The following is a 16,977-nucleotide window of genomic DNA, read 5'->3' on the forward strand; positions in this document are numbered from 1 at the left end:
AAAATATATTACAATGTACATCTGAAAGTTATATAATGGTATAATCCAATGTTACTGCAATAAACAAAATAAATTTTTTAAAGAAGAGTTGTGGGTTGGCCATGTTTCTTTGAAATGCTATTAGATATGCAGATGGAGATGTTAAGTGCTGAGTGAGACACACTGGTCTGGAGTTCTAGGAAAGGTCAGCACTGGAAATGTGGATTTGTGAGTAATTGGATGGGATTTAAAGCTGAGTCTAGACGAGATCACCTGGGAAAGTGGCAAGTGAGAGAAGTGACCAGAAGGCAGAGGCGGGAAGGAGGGTGAGACCAGCAGCCAGGGAGGCAGCGGCCGGGCAGAGCCTGATGCCCTGCGGGGTGGCCTGTGCTGCTGCTGCTGGGGGCAGGGGGATGAGGACGGGGAAGCGGCTGTGAGGCCACACTGCAGAGGTCAACCGTGGTGCTGCAGCATCCATGAGGGGAGTAGAGAGAGGGTCAAGGACAACTTGTGAAATGAGAAAGGAAAGGTGAATTTTTCAAGAACTTTTAATACTTCAAGAAGCAGAGAAATAGGACAAGAGCTGTGAGGTGAGTGATTTTCCTGTGACAGGTACCATGCCAAAGATTTCATAAGAATGTAATCTCATTTGCTCAAATGTTTCCGCTTTAACGATAGAAAATGAGACACAAAGAAGATAATAAATTGCCCAGAACCAAGCAATTAGTAGAGCTGGGGTTTGAATGTAGGCTTCTGGGAATCCAGTATCCTTCAACTAGCTACACCTTTTAGCAGTCAGTACACCACTCCTGTATGAAGAGATCATTTAGCTACATTTTCTAATGAATAAAATATGTATGCTTGACGATAATATTTATTTGAGAATTATACAGCAAAATGCCAACATGGTATAAACTGTAGAGACCTTTAAAGATATCCAGTAAGATTGGCTTTGTCTTTTTTCCTAGAGAAGTACTAATTATGCAGTATCATTTCAACTTCAACAGAACTCCTGAGAGAAAATGAGCAGAAAGAAGAGAAAGATCACAGTTTTCATACATTATGCTGAGAAATAAGAGACCTTCCCACGTGGTGGCTAATCCAGTCAAAATAATTGGCCACTTTGGTGTAAACGCCTGGAAAGTCTGGTCTTCCACACTTTTCACCCCAACTCACGACACCCCAAACATAAGTCACATTGTTGGCATCCTGACAGACTAAAGGACCTCCAGAGTCCCCTTTACAGGCATCGATGGAACCGTCCACTGTACCTGAGAAACACAAAGGGAAAAGAAAACCACACATTTACTTCCATCTGTCAAGGCCGCCATGCTGACTTCCTGCTCTTCCACCAGCGTATGTGAGGACCTGAGCTCCCTCACGCTCTCCTGACAGGAAACACCATGAGCTCACCCTCCCAGGCTCTCCAGCCCCTGGAGCAGTAGAGATGCAGGCTGGGGAATACTTTGTCTTCTGTTCATTCTCCACATTTAGCAAGTGCTCTCCCTGCCTTCTCTGCTTAATGCAAGTATATACTGTGATGAGATTGCCATCTGGAAGTAGCATCAGATGCCAAGAGGGAGAATAATAGCAACTCCTAGTGCTTATTGACTGCTTGATATCTACTAGTCATTCATTGTTTCAGTCCTTAACACAAGCCTGTGAGTTAAGTATCATCATTATCTCTATTTGAAGATGAGACAAATAAGGCACAGAGAGGCAGACTAACTTGTCCAAGGTCATACAGCTAATAAGTGGCAGAGCCTGGACTTGAACTCAGGCAGCCAGACCTCAGAGCATGTCCTCATTCTGTGATATGGCCTCCTGGGAGATTTTGTGCTCTTCCCTTGTTTTGTGCTCTGTAATCCTGAGCTCCATTTTAAGATGGGAGGGCACAGGAATGGTCTGTTTACTTTCTTCTCACTCTGATGACTTTCTAAGATTTTTAAATTGCTGTATCCAAGAAGTTATAGGATGTCTTTGTCTGTAATACACTATTTATAAGTGGCTCCAATAAAGCACCCTAATGGGACTGGCCCCATGGTATAGTGGTTAAGTTTGCATGCTCAGCTTTGGTGGACTGGGGTTTGCAGGTTTGAATCCTGGGCACGGACCTCCACACTGCTCATCAAGCTAGGCTGTGGTGGTGTCCCATATACAAAATAGAGGAAGACTGGCACAGATGTTAGCTCAGCGACCGTCTTCCTCAAGCAAAAAAAGAGCAAGATTGTCAGTAGATGTTAGCTCAGGGCCAATCCTCCTCACCCCAAAAAAAAAAAAAAATCATCATAAATGCACTGCCCTGGCTGGTACCTGCCTTTGGGTGACCACTCTAAGAAGGAACTGCTGTGGTTGGGTTAGGTCAGGCCCTAGCATTGCTGTGACATAGAGACAGTGGCAGGCAGCATAGACGTGCAATGGGATTTCCGAAGAGGGAGAATTTACTTCCACTGGACGCATTGGAAACGAGATCATTTGGCGTTTTATTTGGAAGACGTTGGGGTGTGATCCTGGATATACCACTTGTCTCTAAGACTTTAGGCATGTGTAACTGCTCTTCATCTGTTTCCTCATCTACTAAGATCCCCAGTTTTGCAGATGAGGGAACTTGCTCCAGGTCACATGAGTAGTAATTGCTAAAACTGGGCTGTAAGTCCAGGGAGCCAGGCTCCAAAGTCTGCGCTGTTTGTCACCTTGCTATCCTGCTGTTGAACAGCTTCAGGAAGCTTTTCCTCTTAGTCTAAGAGTGAAGGAACTTGAGCGGAGGGGCAGGACCGAAAGAGTTTGATGCTGCCACAGCCAGAGGGCAAATGCAAGGTCCAGGGCCCAGAGCAGGGGCTGATCTGGCAGGGAGAGGAGAGGTGTCTATAGACAGGCAGGATATATGTATGTATTTCTCTTTGGGAGAAACCACTCGGTGCTCACCTGCACACTCCATTTCTTTCTCAAAGTAGCGATTCGGGTAGAACCTGGAGCAGTTGCTGATGAGATGCACCTCACCCCACCTAAGTGAGTAGACTTTTTGATGATCTAAACAAAGTGGGAAAACAAATAGACATTCAGAAGTCACAAATGAGGAATCTACAGAAATACTCATCATTTAGTAAACTATTAGCAATATATAAGAATCTATATATTCTTTAACACATATTTATAAACTTTCGAGGCTAATTAATTAGCATATTTGATCATTCACTGCTCATGTCCCCAGTTTCTATAATTGTCTTTCTAAAAGTAGTCAAGGGGCGTGACTGAACGTAGGTCTGACGTCATCCTCATTTACTGAGAGCTGGGTCGCACCTTCCCCTCTGATTGCTGAGTCCGTTGGGGGAGTTGGGTAGGAATCAGGGCCCAGGGGCTTCTCAGAGAAATACCTCCTGTCTTCTTAGAGTCCCTTCTTTCCAGGAAAGTGCGTGTTAATGTTAAAACAACTTCTTAATGTAAGAAGGTAAAATGAAGAAAATACCCCTGCAGTTATCAGCGTGTGTGTGTTTTTGTGTGTCTGTGAGGAACTGCATCTCCTAAGGGATTTGAACATGATTTAAAGAGGATTTAGGATTTCCCTTCCATTGAAGTTAGCGATTTGGGACTGGCACATTTTTGGTCCAAGGACAGAGAAGGGCCAGGTCCTGTTGCTGATTGACAGTTCAGGGAAGGTGGGAAAATGCTAAGAATACAGGGTGCCATGTCTCTTTGCCCATCCCTGTCCTCCTTTCCCAGTGTGCAGCAGTGTTTCTGCCCTGGGAGGGCGGAGGCTGGCTCTGACTCCTTCACTGCTGCACCACACCCAGCCTCATGGGGCACAAAATAGTTGCTTAATAATATTTATGTAATTAATTAATCCATGAACTCAGTAATTCACTTTACACTAAACGTTTCATGCCAAATGACTTAGCTCCTCAATGACTCTGTAAACTACCAGGGGACAGAGACCTCTGGCTTATCCTGAGAGGACACCCCACACCCCCAGCACTGTGGTGAGCACATGGTAATTACCTGTAGAACTAACGTTCTTGTCTTCTGGGAGGCAGAGGGAGACAAAAATCCACCATAGTGTATGGCAAAATCAGGAAAGAATTTCTTTTTTTCTGCTTCAAGTGCTAATTCAAATTAGTCTTAAGATGGCTACCTTCTTCCAGATAAGAGCTTTTTAAAAATTAGTAATTTATTACTTCCCCTAACTCAGGAGAAGCCTTTAAAAACTGGGAGGTCCTGTAGTGTGTGAGCAATTTTTAATGACTCAGGAGATTGCTCCCTCCCCTGAAATGCCCCTTCTGGTAACGTCTCCTTCCCCCATGCCTTTTGTATCCTCCTTGAGACACTCGTCACATGCTGCTGTCTGATGGTGGCGTTCATGTCTGACAGCTCCTCTGTACTGAAAGTGCCTTAAGAGCTGGCCTTTGTCTTTCAGCCTTGTAGCCCCTGCACCCCTTGTTTGTTGGCTGGGTCTGTGAAATCCTAGCACTTCAGCATTACTATCTTGCGGTCACAGTAAGGGCTCAATAATGTGTTAAGCCATATCTGATTAATAAATAAAGCAATGCATCAGAACATGTCTACCAGTTAGTAGAAAATACATGAGATAGAAGAACATGTTAAATGCCACATCGAGGATACAATCAGCCAAATTCAAGATGTGGAAATTCTAAAGGAAGGGGTAACTGTTCTGGATTAAAAGAGTTTTATGAAAAATAGCCAGGACTTGCAATGTGGACTTTCTTTGGATCCAAATGGAAATAATCTGATGGTAAAAATATTTTGTAAATAATTGAGGAATATTAAACATGAGCTTGTTATTATACAATATTATGAATCACTTTCATTTTATTGTGTGTGAATGATAGTGTGTTTTGTTTTTGTTTTTTAAGCCCTTGCCTGCTTAAGATACTGGAGTAGTCATGGGTGAAATTCCATGATAACTGAGATTTGATTTAATATACTCCAGGAAAAAATAAGTGTGTGTTGGCTGGGAATATGTTGAATAGCTCCTGATCATCCTTCAGACCCATTATCCACCCATCAGTGCCCTGCTCCCTGCCCTTATAGCCTGAGTGGAGGAACTGCCTCAGTTGGAAGCCCTTAGCCTCTGGTTTCCAGCTGGTTTCCGGCAGAGGACACCAGCAGAAGGGAAGGCAGGAAGGAGAGAGGAGGTGAAATTGGGGCTGGCTGTAACCAGCGACCCAAGGTCATTGCTCCTCTCAAGGCAGCCTGCTCTATCTGAAGCTCGTTCACCTTCTAGTAATGTCTCCTTCCCCTTATGTCTTCAGATCTAGGAGAGGTCCCAGCTCTGGTACTGTTAGTCCTGGATTCCTGCATAGCCCTTGTGGTTCCCCAAGCCCCCACCCGCATCTTTGTAATTAACCCCTTTATAAATAAACCTTCCTAACTATCCTATCCTATCCTAATTATCCTATTTCCTATTCAAAGAGATAAAACAAGATTGGTAGAATGTTGATAACTGTGGAAACTGGGTGATGAATAAGTAGGTTTGTTATACTTTTATCTTTGCTTTTGTATATACTTGTAAATGTACATAATAAAATTTTTAAGAAAAATGGAACAAATATAAGGACATAATGCCTTCCGGATGAATTAAGTACTAATAAAATTTAGTATTTTGTAAGTCTTGGTTATTCAAACATACCACAAATCCAGGTTAATTTATACATATATTTTATACTTTCCAATGTAGCAATTATAAAGAATGTGTTGGAATACGAGTTTATAAGACCGATGCAGTAAAGTTATTCACAAAGAGAGCTTAAGAGGTCAAAAAGAAGCTAAATTTTGGGGCCAGCCCAGTGGTGCAGCGGTTAACTGCACACGTCCGCTTTGGTAGCCTGGGGTTCGCTGGCCCAGATCCTCTAAAGTAGAGGAAGACAGGCATGGATGTTAGCTCAGGGCCAGCCTTCCTCAGCAAAAAGAGGAGGATTGGCAGCAGATGCTAGCTCACCCTAATCTTCCTCAAAAAAAAAAAAAAAAAAAAGCAGCTAAATTTCCAGGCTAACTCTTCAAGATGAGGGGAAACACATACGCTGATTTAATTCTAATCTAAGCTGTAATTTACCAGGTCTTTTTAATAATTTGTCCCTAAGCATCCACACCTCTTATGCATCTGAATGTCCACCTCAAGTCTTCTTAGAAGCTTGAGGAATGAATTCTTTACATTCCCTTTGCCTTTGTGGGATGTGGGGGTGGGGCATGGAGAATGGGGGGTCGGGGAGGGGAGAGAGAGCGCAGAGCGTTGTGGGATCACTCACTCAGCAGATCCTGTACTATCCCTTTGAAACCTTTTTATTTTCCAACCACATCTCTCCAACAAATCTACAAAGTCCCTGTCTAGGTTCCCCATCACTCCATGTTTTTCTTGGTGAATAGTTCCCTCTCAATGTATGCTTCAGGATCACAGAGTGTAGGTGTCCTCTGAAAGTCTGGATCAGGATCAGCTAAACAATTTGTGGAGCCCAGTGAAAAATGAAAATGTGAGGTGGGGCCTCTGCAAAAATTATTAGGAATTTCACGATGGTGACAGCAGAGAAGTAAACCAAGCACAGGGCCCTTCGGTCCCAAGCCTATCAAGCCAGCCCTGGCTGGATGCTCACTTTTCTGGATTTGATGCTGTGTTTCTCTCTGACCACTAGATTAGCTCCTATGCATTTCTATTGCCATTCTCTTTCAAGCACTGGATTCTGATGAATAAATTGTAAAACTTATACCTTTTTCTCGACCCCAGCCAGAAATGATGCATTTGTCGTTAGGTCGGAATAGATACGGAGACCAGGGCACACAGGCGGGGATGGAATTAAGCAGCACACATTCTTTTTGGTTTGGGCGTTTTTTCAATTCAATCAAGGCGATGTCATTTTGGTAAGTGGTTCCATTGTAGCCTTCATGGATAATAATTCTATTTGCCCATTGAATGCCTATTTCAGAGTTAGGTCTTAACCAGTCTACTAATGATGTCCATATTTGGTAACGGTGAACTTTACTGACTCTATAACAGAAAGGAGAAAGGAAATAAAATATATTGAGAAAAAACCCAACTATAAACACAAGACTTCTGATGCTTCAGCCTTCTCTTCTCCCTTTTAAAGAAACTTTTTCATTTTCTCAGATTTCTTTTTATCCTTGTTGTCATGAAGCATGCAGTTAACTTTACTTAGGGCAGAATTATGGTCAACGGGTAAATGAAGAGAGGAACAATCCATCTAACTGCTCAATATCAGGGACACACAGAACTCACTAACAACCAGAGACGCCCAGAAGTGCAACGAGTCGGCCGCCTCTGGAGTGACAGCACTGGCAGTGAAGGTGTTGAAACAGAGACCAGACAGCATCTAGCCAGAAAAGCAGGTGAGAAGCGGGGAGTCAGAGCACCGCCTCTAGTGACTCTGCTGACCCCGGAGGGTCTCAGGGTGAAGACCACAGCAGTCATCTTCCTGACCTTTCAGACTGACTTCATCCTGACATCGTGGTGTATTAATTGTTCCCAAGACTTTCCTCCTGTGAGACTGTGCCACTTGAAGTCACAGATGGGGTCTTATTCATCTGTGGATAGATGCCTGAGCCTAGTATTGTACGTGGAACATAGTAGCTGTTTTAAAATCTGACTGAAATGGTGAATGAGCTAAATATAGCCAGGTCTCATGCCTCACTCCATTTTCATACCAATTTTCACCTCATAGTTTCCAGCAAATCGGGCATCTACCATCATTTTCTCAGGTAATCACCCTACGGTTAAACAGTGATGTCCTAGTTCCTGATGAGGTGTCAGGATGCTTTTATTGTACCTAGTGTCCCCAAAATGCTGTGCTTCACGTTTAGTTTTGGTTGTTTTCCAGGATCAGACAGCCTGAATATTGCTTAAAGGTTAGCCCTTTTATCCATTCAATTTACTCAACAAATACTTAATGTGCACCTGTATTACCAGGCACGGTGCTAGCTGCTGGGATGAAGAAATGAGCAAAATCAGAAATAGCTTGTGCCTTCATGGAGCTTGGGGTCTAGGGCAAGGTGCAGCATTAAGTGGATCATCACTCTGATGAAGATATGTATTCTACTGTGAAAAGTGAGAGGGACGAACAGCACATGGGGTTCCGAGAACCCATCAAGAGGGCTGTGACTTAAGGGAGTCAGGGGAGCTTCTCTGAAGAAGTGAAGATTGAGCTGAGATCTGACTAAAGAGTAGCACTAACTAGGGAAACAGGGCAGGAAAGATCATGCAAAGGCGTAGGAAATGAGATAGGAAGGTCTCTTTGCAGCAGGGGGCAATGTGCACGTTAGTAGCTGAGAGAAGTGCAGAGCGGGACCAAGAAGCGAAGCTGTGGGGCAGGAGGAGATTGGCAGGGTAAGTAGGGGTCAGATCATATGGGGCCTGCTGGGCCGTGTTAGAATGTTGTTTTGTTTTCCATCCTAAGAAGAGTACAGAGCCACTGAATTTTAAGTTTCAGTGGTCAAAACCAGGTCTGGAAATAATTACCCTGCTGCTCAGTAGAGAATGGATAGATGGGGCAGGGCTGGGCAGGTGAATGTAAGTAAGCCAGTTGGTATAATCCAGAGGAGAGGTGAAGGCAGGGTAATGGTGGAGATGGAAAGAAGTTTTGAGAATTAAATCATTAGAAATTAAAAATGCCATCTCGAGTTGGTGGCATATTGACTGGGCTGTGGTCGGGTTGAGGAAAGTGAACTGCGATGATTCTTAGGTTTCTGCCTTGTGTAAGCAGATGAGTGGAGTCGTCATTTCCTGAGATAGGGAACACTGGGAGAGAACATGTTTGGGGTAAGGGGCATATCATGAGCTGAGTCTTAGACATTTTGAATTTGATGTACTTTTGATATAGCCAAGAGGTACTGACTGTAGGGTCAGTGGTTGGAGGAGAAGTCCAGGCTGGAGATATCATTGTGTCAGCATGCAGTGGTATTTAAAGCACAGATAACTTTAGAAAGAGAGAATAAGAAGAGAAGAGGAAGCCAGGCTAAACACTGAGGACTCAAGGATTTCTCTTGAGTAATAATGCTCAGTCACAGGAGGAGGAAGCTATAAAGAAGGCAGAGAAGGTGTGGCCAGAGAGGTAGATGGAAAACCAGAGTGTTGTGTCACAGAAGCTATGAGAAGAGGATCATTCAGAAGGAAGAAATTGGATTTGGCTCATTGCTCCAAACCATGAGATTTTTATGGGTGTCATTCAACGTATTTAATAATTCAACATGTTTCCTATCCCTCTCAACATTGGGTCACCTGCAGACTTGCTAAGCAGGCCTTCATCTAAGTTACTGTCAAATACTGTCAAACTGAACTTGATTTTATCCTGGCTCTGCTACTGACTAGTAGTGTAGCTTTAGCCAAGTCATGTAACTTCTCAGTCTCAGTCTACTTATCTACAAAATGGGAAGAATAATATTTACCTCTTAGGACTGTTGAGAATATTAAAAAATAACACATGTGAATGTGCTGGGCACAGTATCTGGTCTGTGAGAGGTGCTCAATAAATGATGTTTCATTCATTCTAAAGGTCAGAACTGAGGCCAGAATCCTGAACTCTGTCCTCCTCCAAGCTGACCTTGAGTCATTATCAACACCTTTTGAGTATTGCCCTTCAGCCCCTGTTATGGATTGAACTGTGTTCCCCTAAAATTCCTGTGTTGAAGCCCTAACCCCCAATGTGGTTGTATTTGGAGATGGGGCCTTCAAAGAGGTGATTAAGTTTAAATGAGGTCATAAGAGTAGAGCTCTAATCCACTATGACTGGTCTTCTTATAAGATAAGGAAGACACATCAGGGATGCATGTATGCAGAGAATGGGCCATGTGAGGACACAGCAAAAGGACAGCTGTCTGGAGCCAGCCGTGATGGCCTAGTGGTTAAAGTTGGGCAAGCTCTGCTTCAGTGGCTCGGGTTCAGTTCCCAGGCATGGAACCATACCACCTGTGTGTCAGTTGCCATGCTGTGGCAGCGGCTCACATAGAAGAACTAGAAGGACTTACAACTAGAATATACAACTATGTACTGGGGCTTTGGGGAGGAAAAAAAGAGAAAAAGAGAGAGGAATACTGGCAACAGATGTTAGTGTTCAAAGTGAATCTTTCCCAGCAAAAAAAAAAAAAAAGGACAGCTGTCTGAAACCAAGGAGAAACCAACCCTACCAGCACCTCGATCCTGAACTTCTAGTCTCTAGAACTGTGAGAAAATTAATTTCTGTTGTTTAAGCCCTGCACTCTGTGGTATTTTGTTATCGCAGCCCCAGCAAATTAACACGGCCACTTATAACTCTTACTGGCCCTGCATCAAAACTGTATTTCCCATCTGCAGATAATTAAGAGACATCTTGTCACATGCCAGTGCTGCATCCAGACACACTATGCCTACCCCACTTCTCCGACCTGAGAATCTCAAAACCCTGTCAAACGAGGCAACGACAAGACTTAGTCTTCATCAGACAAGTCTCCTCCACCAGCTCAGCAGGCTAATCCCTCAGTGATTCATGGTCCATCAGCCAGGACTTGCTGCAGCCCGAGGAACTTCCAAAGAGCAAAATGCCATGTGAGTGGTGTCCCCTGGATGGTGCAGTGCAGGGCCCAGGCCACAGTTCTGCATCATGTACCATGTAAGCAGTTTATCCAGAATCACACAGCCAGCAGCCAGTGCTGGAGCCAAATGTGAGATGATGGCACGGAGCTTTGAACAGTTCCTTTCTTGCCTGGATGGAATACATATCAAATCCATTTAAGGGTCATGGGTGGGACAAAATGATGTGTTTGGAGCTTTGAATGCCTGTGGCTCTTTAAACAACATCGTCGTAGAGGTGAGATCAGAGAAAATGCCAGCTTAGTATTATCTCTGTATAAACTCTTCATACATAAACTCTCTCCAACAGTGTGGTCCTAGCCCTACAAAATGCAAGTAGTCCCTACTTGCTTTCCCATAATGCAAAGGACCCAAGTGAAGTCACTTGGTCCCTACAGGTTTGATCTGTCCCTGGCAGCTGGATCAACAATTTGGTTTGCACCCAACACAGTAGGTTCTGGGCGATTGGTCTTTGGGGTCCCAATCATGAATGTCAGAGGCTGTTTAGCAGTTAATAGAGTGGAACCTGCCCATGACTTTCTCAGATATGTTTTTATTTACCAGCTGCCACAATCTGTATTACCCATTTTCATTGTTTCAGGAAATCCAAAATCTGTTTGAGACATTCTTTACCTGACACAGTGTGCAGCAGTCAGAATCCAACAGCCACCGATATAAATTCCTCCACAGTTGATTCTCTCAGTGACATCCTTAATCGCCACCTGCCATGGGAAGTCTCCCTGTAAAAGACATTTGTGTAGTCACTGCCCTTCTACCGCACAGCGATACGAACAGGCGGTTCTAAGATATTTCCATCGCAACACTCCCGTCTCTTATAATTACATATCCCCCCCTTTTTTCCCAAACTTGGGCTGCTCCTCGGAAGTGACGTCATGACTCTTCCTGCAGGTTTACCACGTGCGCCTCCTGTCCTCCCACGACTCGTTTTCTTCGAACGGGCAAGCTGTTTTTAACTCCACAGGATAGTTTAGGGGAAAAGGACTTTATCCATTTTCTTTCTTCAAGAAAGGAAGAGATTGTATCGTTATGATTTTGAACCTGTTACCTTGTGGGCAGACACTTCTTATCTATGCCCCCCAAACAGAGTCACAGCTAATGAGAAACTATTTTGGATTCGTTAGTAAACTGTTTTGGATGTTAAACTGTACCATTCATCTTGTTTAAAAACTCTGGCTTAATATTAAAATTGGCTTGATTCTCTGAAGTTCTGCCTAAAGGTGGACTGGTGGCAGAAAGAGGCAGGCCGAGGGGTTAAACATTTACCTGACGCATGCCACATACCCAGGCATTTCTGCCGGGACAGCTCAGGATGGGGGTTCACTTAGGGGAACTCTAACTTCTCACTTTCATGGTTTTAACTTTCTAGAGGCTGTTCATATGGGACTCTTCAATAATATTAATATTAACATTAGCGATGTTAATATTGAGTACTTTCTATGTGTCAGGCCCCATGCTAAGTACTTTGGATATAGTTTCTCTCATTCAGTCATCATAGTAACCCTGAGAGGTAATGTGCCAGGGACCCCCCGGACAATCTAGGATCGGGGGGCCAGGAGGGTGGTGTGTTTGTAGCCACTGACGTGTGATGATGTTTCCTTCCTCTGTGAGCATTCAGACCTGGCACGTTTGTCACTGGGAGAACGTGGTAGAGCAAGGCTTGAATTTGCAAGACAATTCATGACAAAGGAAGAAAGTAAAATAAAGATGCTCTCCTTACTCTCTCTCTATATTTTACCATGTCATGAAAATTTTTGCAAACTTGCTTCTTAGCCCCAAATGAGAAAGGAAAATTATTATCACTGTCAATTACTTTGAACATATAAGGAGGAGGTAGGTCCTCAAGGGAGAAAAGCTGTGAACAAATGTGGATAGAAGACTTTTTTGGGTCCCACTCATCCTAAGAACAGGTTTCGGGGAAGGATGTGATGGTAAGTTTTAAATTTCTGCTTGGACCTTTGAAAGAAGAGAGACCTCATCTGTTGAGGACTGTGGAACCAGCTTGGGTAGTATCTGAAAATTTATGTCATCTTAAGTAGAAAATAAAGGGCCTTTGTTGAAAATCCCTTCTTACAAATATCTGTAGCTTTGAGACCTAAATCTTTCACTTGTTGCCTGATTTTACAAAATGTGAATGAATTTTTGGGGCCCGGCAGTTGGAAGGCAGTCTTATGTGAACTTCAGTTTAAAATCCCCCGAAAAGAAGGAGCTATTTTATGTCCAGTTTGTGTCTGAGCTTCAGTTACTCACCTAAGTTGACATAGCTAATAAATAACTAAGCCAGGATTTAGTGCAAGTCAGTCTGACCCAAAAGCACCTATCAATTACTGTTTTCCCAGGGACTGAACACTTTAATTAAATTTGGCTTTTAGTGCACCACTAGCCAGGATACAGATCTTCACAGACCTTCTGTTATCATGGTTTAAAACATTACAAAAGAACAGATTAATTCAGTTAAAATCTATTTTTTTTCTATTTCAAAATGTATGTCCTGAGTCACGCTTGAAATCTAGTTGTGTTCAACAGAACTGACCTGACAAAGCTCATAACAAATAGAAAAACTTTATGTAGGCCTAGAGTATTGTTTTTCTTCAAAGTTAGCCATGTGCAGTAACCCACTTTTAAAAGCAGTTCTCAAGAAGCATTTAATGCTTGTTTTTCTTCGAAGTCATAAGGAAAGGAAGAGAATAGTGTTGTTTTTTCTATTAAAATTGATATCAAAGGTAATTGTTGCTCGAATCAATTATATTACATACATGTACACACACACACACGCACGACATGAAAATGCAAACTTAAACCAGTGAACCACTAGTAAAACGAACAATGTTGACTCACCTGCATCCATGTCAGCAGTCAAAATTTCTTCTATAATAAAACAAAAGATCCAATGTTTAAAGGTGTGTTTATAGTAAAAATTAAATCATTAAAATCGTTTAAACTTTGATAATAATTTTCTGTCTTAAAACTCGTTCTCCCTTTAAAAAGGACAGTACAAAATCCCCAAAGCACATCGTCCTGTTTCCTTACTATAGCTTGGTAATTGTGAAGGCTCAAGATGAACTGTGTAGAAATTTTGCAGCACAAACTAGCAGTGTCTGTTGGTATAAGCCAATGGTGAGACTCCTGGGGCTGCAGTTTTCTGCATTTAGAGAAGGCAAAATGCCCAGGTCAGAGAAGGAAAGCTCCTCTTTCAACTCTGCATTCACAAGGTCTTTACATAAGGGAGGGAACAGTCACCAACACTGACCAAAGGCGCCCTGAGCCACCATTAAAAAGGCTCCTCTCATTTTGCACATAATAAGGCACCTCTTACAGAGGTCGTGCAAACAAAGATATCTCATTGGTTTCAGGATTAGGCTTGGTTAGTATTAGGCATCTAGGATGCAGAAGTCAAAAGCACAAAAACAAAAACAAAAAAAAATTTTTCTTCCTTTTTCCTTAAGACTTTTGCGTGAAGTTATATGGGATGATTCCATCTTCGTTCTGCTATCCTAGAACATGTCAGTCATGGACAGGATCATGATTTCTTTGATCTGGGGATTCAAAGGTGGAGTCTTGCCAACATGCTACTCTGTCTTGGGTGAGGCTGCAGCCCAGAAGGGCAATGTTACTTTGCTGCAGCACTCCTGTGTCTCGTCCCTGGATTTCCCAAGTTCTTTTGGGAGAGGCCTGCATGTAGCTGTCATGCCACAGACCTAGGTTATTTTCTGGGACAGAGAGAGGCTGTGCTCAGAGCTTTCACAAAAGCACCCTCATGAATCAGAGAGAAGACGCAAACATTCATATTAAATGCTCCACAAAGGAAGATGGGGAAAGTCCACTGTAGCTAAGGTGTACTGGAGGTTAGAAGAGCAGCACGAGTTCCAAAACACAAACCGTAAGAAAAACAATCAATGACTGATTATATAAAGATTAAGGATTTATATTCAACAAAGCTTACTATGGATAAAGTTAATAGACAGGTGACAGAGTGGAAGATGGTGTTTGCAATGTCTAAAACTAAAAAGACATTAATACCTAGAAGGCAAATCAACAAGAATCCTGTATGAAATGAGGCAAATGATGTGAACTGGGGAAAGTAGAGGAAAAAAAAGGAAGAGGAAACTCAAAAAACTAATATGCATATGAAGAGAAACTCAAAATCATTGGTTATTAGAAAAATTCAAATTAGCAAACAATACCATATCACTTGACAGTATGAGACCAGCAAAATCAGAACGCTGGATAACACTAAATGTTAGTGGGGGTGAAGAACCCTCAGGCATCGCTGGTGGAGTCGAGGACTGGAACAGCTCTGCCAAAGAACATGCAGGCACTAGTCAGTCAAATTAAGTAGATGGATAACCCAAGAGCCAACAATTCCTTGCCCAGCTAGATGTCTCAGAGAAATCCTCCCCACACATCTTTAAGGAAACGATGTTCATGGCAGTGTGATTGTGATAGTCCATTACTGAGAAAGTAGAGAGTGAACTGTGAAAGGTGAACACCACAGAGTGTTTTAGGCAGCAGTCAGGAGCAATGGATTAAATGGACACATAGCAACATGGACAGGTCTTTAAAACATAACGCATTGTGAAAAGAAAAGGGAAATTTGAGATTTACAACACAATATAATGTGAATTAAAAATGTATGCTCACAAGATAACAATTACACTGGATGAGAGTTTGTATGCATGTTAAATCACATTAAAATGGTTGCCTATGGGGAATGGAGGTAAGGTACAGGGATGAAGGAGCATAAATAAAACAAGAGAGGGGCCTTGTCTGGACCAACGACGCTCCTGTGCAATGAGCTGAGAAGTTTCATTAACTTGTCTATTTGCACCTGAGGTCTGAAACCAACGAGGAAGGCAGGGAAAGAGGGAGGGAAGGAGAAAAGGAAGAAAGATGGGGACAAAAAGAACAGCAGCCGTGGAGGGCAAAATGACAAGAGCCAGGGAATACAAGGAAAGAACTGAGGTTAGGCATTTCGAAAAGGCTGATCTTGTGCATATAAAAGTTCCCCAGGAATCCTAAGAAATCCTGAGGAGGACCATGGACTTCTGGTAGTTATTTTATATGAATAATAAAGAAAAGAGTGGCCCTAAAGAGCTGGAGGATTTGGGGACATCTGGAGTACAAACGCAAATAAGAAAATACCTCTCATGAGAAAGTGTTATCTTTCCTCTAGTGGCAGTTTCTTTAGGAGCTGCATTGGTTTTGAGGAAAAAGTAAAAGAAGAGGAAGAGGGTATTTGGCAAAGGTGAGATGCCCAGGGAATGCTCCCCTTTGGGTGGTGATTTTTGGTTAGCAGTGTGAGAATAAGTTTATCCCATTGTGAAAAGGGTCTCTGAGCCTGAACTAATGTTAAAGCTGAGTTTTTGGTAACAGATGGTCGTATCATTCTCAGTTGGTAGTTACAAAGCAACAACAAACACATGGAGAACAGATGGGTGGTTACCAGAGGGGAGCAGGTGGGGGAGGGCAAAAAGGGTAAAGGGGCACATTTGTAGAGTGATGGATGGAAACTAGACTATTGGTGGTGAACACGATGCAGTCTATTCAGAAGCTGAAATATAATGATGTACACCTGAAATTTACACACTTATAAACCAATGCTACTTCAATAAAAATAAATAATAGTATGTGGGAAAATGTAGTTACATCAAAATATAAGAAGACAGGAGTACCTTTGTTTCAATTCTGGAATATCCCAAGAATTGAATAAAATTTTTACCTTTAGCAACATGTAAAAAGTCTGGAAAAAAAACCAACCCAAAATTTACCACAGCAAAGGTTAACTATTATTTGAGAAAAATGCATAGCATATATCAATATACTGAACATATATCATAAAAGCTATAACACCTTATTCTTGTTTTCAATTCTGTAATATAAATTTTATATCATAAAAATATATTTACGTTTCATTTCAGGACGTTCAGCTCCTGAAAACAAAACAAAACAAAAAACTCACTATAGCAAAGAGATATTTTTCACTTGAATAAAATATATAAAAATCATTAATATTTCAGAAATAGTATAATAAACTAACATTTACAAAAAGGTAAAAGGGAACCACAGTATGCCATCTTACTTTACTTGTTAATACTGCATAACAAAAGTTTCATCTCACATTTAAACACACACCAATTTCACCGCAGCAAGGAAATCATTTTAACTTGAATTTTAAAAAGAGATTCATATTTTAGACAAATTTGAACACACAGCCAAAAGCACACTTACTATACAGTTATACAGAATTTATAACTCTTTTTAACTTATGTTAATAAAAGGTGGGCTTATAAGTGATAAATGAAACCAAGATATACTCCAAACATGCCTTGAGTTAGTGATTCTGATCTGTCCACTCAAAGGAGAGACCAATGAATCTATTAATGTATTCATTTTACCTCTCTGCTCTCACTGGCTCT

General features: G+C 42.1%; 1 protein-coding gene across 2 annotated transcripts in view; it reads right to left on the minus strand.

The window, feature by feature from the left end:
• Window positions 1–835: 835 nt before the first annotated feature.
• Window positions 836–16,977, minus strand: part of CFI (complement factor I) — a 45,015-nt gene continuing 28,873 nt past the window's right edge. For both annotated transcript variants that reach the window (XM_046656909.1, XM_046656910.1), the window contains exons 11-17: window positions 16,468–16,491; window positions 13,400–13,429; window positions 11,459–11,562; window positions 11,177–11,283; window positions 6,696–6,973; window positions 2,905–3,009; window positions 836–1,250 (exon numbers count right to left, since the gene is read on the minus strand). In XM_046656909.1, the coding sequence (XP_046512865.1) occupies window positions 1,033–1,250; window positions 2,905–3,009; window positions 6,696–6,973; window positions 11,177–11,283; window positions 11,459–11,562; window positions 13,400–13,429; window positions 16,468–16,491 (866 nt within the window). In that variant the 3' untranslated portion in view covers window positions 836–1,032. The remainder of the gene's footprint in view (window positions 1,251–2,904; window positions 3,010–6,695; window positions 6,974–11,176; window positions 11,284–11,458; window positions 11,563–13,399; window positions 13,430–16,467; window positions 16,492–16,977) is intronic.

The sequence above is a fragment of the Equus quagga genome, chromosome 3 (assembly GCF_021613505.1).
Source record: "Equus quagga isolate Etosha38 chromosome 3, UCLA_HA_Equagga_1.0, whole genome shotgun sequence".
NCBI lineage: Eukaryota > Metazoa > Chordata > Mammalia > Perissodactyla > Equidae > Equus > Equus quagga.